This window comes from Mesitornis unicolor, unplaced genomic scaffold (assembly GCF_000695765.1).
Source record: "Mesitornis unicolor isolate BGI_N332 unplaced genomic scaffold, ASM69576v1 scaffold34380, whole genome shotgun sequence".
NCBI lineage: Eukaryota > Metazoa > Chordata > Aves > Mesitornithiformes > Mesitornithidae > Mesitornis > Mesitornis unicolor.
In genome coordinates, this window is record NW_010158207.1 from 1,221 (window position 1) to 5,352 (window position 4,132).

Consider the following 4,132-nt stretch of genomic DNA (forward strand, 5'->3'; position numbering starts at 1 on the left):
TCAGGTGTTTCTTCCAGGCAGACAGAATGTTTTCTTGAAGGCTGTTTTCTTTCATTTAAAAAAAACCCCCAGATTTTAGCTTTCTATTTGATTACAAGGATGAGCAAAAAACAGAGGGGCTTGTTTAAGAAGGTGTTTATCAATTCTCTATTTAGTACTGCTTTTACTGGTAGGTGTCTTTGAATGGCTGGTGGGTTTTGGTTGATTTGGGGTTTTGGTTTTTTGCTTGTTTGGGGTTCATTTTGAGAAGCATGTTTTTTCAGCTTGTTTTGTTCGTTGGTTTTTTTTTTTGTTTTTTTTTTTTTTTGTGAGGCTGGAGTGGTAGGAATTGGTATTTAGCCTGAAGACAGACTGTGTGGTCATTAGCAGCTTCATGTATGCTTGTGGTAAAAACATGAAAATGAAAGTTTCAGGATTCATAAATCAAGCTTATACTTTGTCCAGCCTATCCTTGTGTGGTCATGTACTGTCTTTGCATTTTACAGATGTTGTCTGCACCTTAATTATTTTGTTAAAACAGCAGTTTATTTAATAGAATTGCTTGTTTAAATGATAGGCATGCACAGCCTGTTTGAACAATGTGAAATCACAGATTCAGTGACAAATTTGAATGAAACTGGAAGCTGGTCTTTAAAGACCATACTATAGATGAAGGTCAGAGAAGTAACCAAAGTGTTTGAAGATACTTAAAATGTCAGAATTGGAGTGGTGAGACAGTACAAAACACACCTGACACAACTGTTATTTGATGAACAGCTTAGAAGTGTTGAACATAGATAATGTGTACTCTATGCCCTTGCAACTATGAAAACTTAAAATATGCTACAGCTGTATCCGATAATGTGTAGATAAACAGTAAAACAGAGAGCTATAAAATGTTGAAGAAGTTATTTACTCAAGAAAAAAAGAAGCAGGATGAGTAGGGGAGGAGTCCTTGGTCATTCACATGTCAACAGAAAGAGAGAAGCAGACTGGAACTACTTTTGTTGCTGAACTGTAACTACAAATCCAGTGCAATGAAACACTGAATTGGATTTCCTTTGGAGAGATTTGCAGTTAAATTTACTGAATGTAACATTTGTGAGATGAGCAGAGATTGTATAAATGACATTAGTTGCTTTCCTTCCACTCTTTTCTTTGAGCAGAAATACTTTTCTTTGAGAAGAAATAATTATCTTCCTGGTTGTCTGTCCTGTTCCATGTCCCTGCATGTGCATGTCTGTGTTCCCCCCCCAATTTTCTGATATGTTTTTTAATTGTGTGTTATTCAGACAACAGCTTTCTGATTATGAATTATTATCAAGTGATAAAATTAACCTATCCACTAGAGCAAGTCCAGAGGTACTTATTTTCAGAAGTTGTCTGAACATAGCTTTACAAAGATAGCTGTAGAATGTATCCTAGTTGCATAGAACATGACATTGTTAAATGTTTAGTATATGTTTTTAACCAGAAGTGTAGCAATATACTATCAAAGCATTTTGAGAACAGATTTCGTGTAAGGAATTAGTTGACAAAGAAAAAATACAGAAAATTATCAGGCTGATCTTACTCCTTTTCTTTGCAGACAGAATGGAATCTCTAACTCCCTCACCAAACACAGTAGATGTGAATCTGAAGATAACTCATGTAGAATGCCATACTGAAAACTTGATTATAGTGTTCCAGGGTCAATACAAGTCAGGATGTGAGCTTGACTATTACATACTACAAAATGAAATACAGCGTGTATTCAAAGGAAAAGACAATGTTCGCGTTGGTGGATGTTGTTTGGTGGAAGACACGCAAGGAAAATGGCATAGAGGAAGAGTTCTGGAAAAGAGAGGGGATGTCTGTGAAGCTTTTCTTATAGACACTGGACAGGTGCTGGTGGTTGAGGAAACACATCTTGCTTCTGCTTGTGATGAATTGTTTCAGCTGCCTCCAAAGGTGGTTTTGGGTGTTTTTGCAAGCATACTTCCACTTGGTGAAAAATGGGGTTCAAAAGCCATGAACTATTTTTCATCTTTGGTGGGACTGCAGATTAGGGGTCATGTGAAAGCTGTTATACCATACCAGCTGTTAATTCTAGAAGTACCGAAGATCATTCATGATGTTCTTGATCTGCAGTTAGGAAAATTTGTTGATGGAGATTCATTTTGTCTTATTGTAGAAACATTAAGAGCGTTTCCACAAGAAATGCTTTGTAAGAGAGTGCCGCAATTGTTGCAACAGAAGCATCCAGTTAAAGAGTTGCTTACTTTCAGTAATTCTGAGAGACCAACAGATTTTGGGCCAGTTCCAGATGATCTCTTTCCACGTCTAGCTGTTGGCAGTAAAGAAAATGTAAAAATAACTGTTGCAGTAAACCCAAATAAATTTTACTGTCAGATGCAGAGATTGCAGAAAGAGCTGAAAGATTTGACAGGAGCTATGCATTTATACTATGAAGCTAGCAGTACAGAAAATAGTAAATCTTTTGATAGTGTAGGGGTACTCTGTGCTGCCAAAAGGCAAAATGGACAGTGGCATAGAGGAGTGATAAAAAAGCTTCTCTCCAACTCTGTGGAAGTCTGGTTTATGGATTTTGGCAACACTGAAGCTGTGCCATCTAGTTGCGTTCAGAAACTTGCAGTAGAGTTCATGACATTACCGATGGTTTCATTTCCATGTGCACTATCTTGTTGTGGTAGTCAGGATGAAACAGTAATAAAAATTCAGCTGAAAGAATTTATACAGGCCTTGATAAGGCAAACTTCTGTGTGTGTCCATGTTGATTTAATCAATGACGCTAAACGCTTGTATTACGTTACACTGCAAGATCAAAATCTTGGAATTGATGCTAAACATCCAGAAAACCTGAATGAGGCAGCTGCATCATGTATCTCACCTTCAGAAATGAATATAACAAGTATTGCTATGAACTACAAGCCTTGTGATGAGAGATACAGTTCATTTAAAAATTGTACTGGAAATATACGCACAAAAAACTGCTTACCTGAATGGGATATTTCTTTGTCAAGGCATTACAAAAGAGCAGAAATGAAAATTAATTCTTTCCATACTGTTTTTGTGGTATATGTCATAAATCCATCTGACTTCTGGATTCAAATGTGTGAATATTGGAATGAATTTCAAGCCTTGATGAAAAATATTGCAGGTGTATATAACCGATGTGGAGCTGATGAAATGGTCCTTAAAAACCCAGAACCTGGATTGCTGTGCTGTGCTCGTTGTAGCAAAGACATGCATTATTATCGGGGTGTTGTCATTGAAGTGCTTCATAAAAATATTACTGTTCATTTTTTGGACTCTGGAAATACAGATACAGTACCATGTTATGATGTAAAAACATTGCTTCCTGAGTTTTCTGATATACCAGCTTTAGCTGTGTGTTGTGAGCTTGCTTGTACGTACCCTGTAGATGATGTGTGGGTTAAAAGGGAAACTGATTTCTTCAAGGGCATTGTATTTAACAGACCACTCCTGCTTTTTGTCATTGGAAAGCAAAACAACAAATACATTGTTAACATGAAGTATAAGAATAGTTTGGAGCAAGGAAATGTTGCCACACTTATGGTTCAAGCTGGATTTGCTGAGTACTGGGAAAAGACACCAGATTCTGCCCTGAAGTTGGCAAAAAAAAGACAAGCCCTGAATCCCCACAAATTTAAAAAAAAAAAAGTAGATGCACAGAGAATCTGTAATACTAATAAAAATAAGATATCTGGAAATAGAGAGGCATTTCAGAAGGAAAAATCATTAAGTGTGCCTTCACTGCCGAGAGAATCCATTGTACTATCCTGTTTTGGAAAAGGTGCTGCCTCTAATAGGTGTAGATCAGTATGTGAGAAAAAAATACTTTATAAAGAGTTTGTGTTTAAACCAGGAACTGTTTCCAATATAGTGTGTTCTTACATTGTTTCCCCAGCAGATTTTTCATGTCAGTTGCAAAGTAAACTGCCAGAGCTAAATAACTTAATGGAACAAATTCAGACTTACTATAAAGAGCATACTAGTCCTTATAAAACTGGACAGGTTGCCTGTGTTGTTAAATATCCCAAAGATGGGAAGTGGTATAGAGCAACTGTTGTGCAGCAAGTATCCTCAAATGAGGTTGATGTGGTTTTTGTAGACTATGGTTATCGGGAAA

At 36.7% G+C, this 4,132-nt stretch overlaps 1 protein-coding gene across 1 annotated transcript in view; it reads left to right on the plus strand.

The window, feature by feature from the left end:
- The first annotated feature begins 1,572 nt into the window (after positions 1–1,572).
- Positions 1,573–4,132, plus strand: part of LOC104539350 (tudor domain-containing protein 15-like) — a 5,938-nt gene continuing 3,378 nt past the window's right edge. The window contains exon 1 of the mRNA XM_010182854.1: positions 1,573–3,615. Coding sequence (XP_010181156.1) covers positions 1,573–3,615 — 2,043 coding nt within the window. The remainder of the gene's footprint in view (positions 3,616–4,132) is intronic.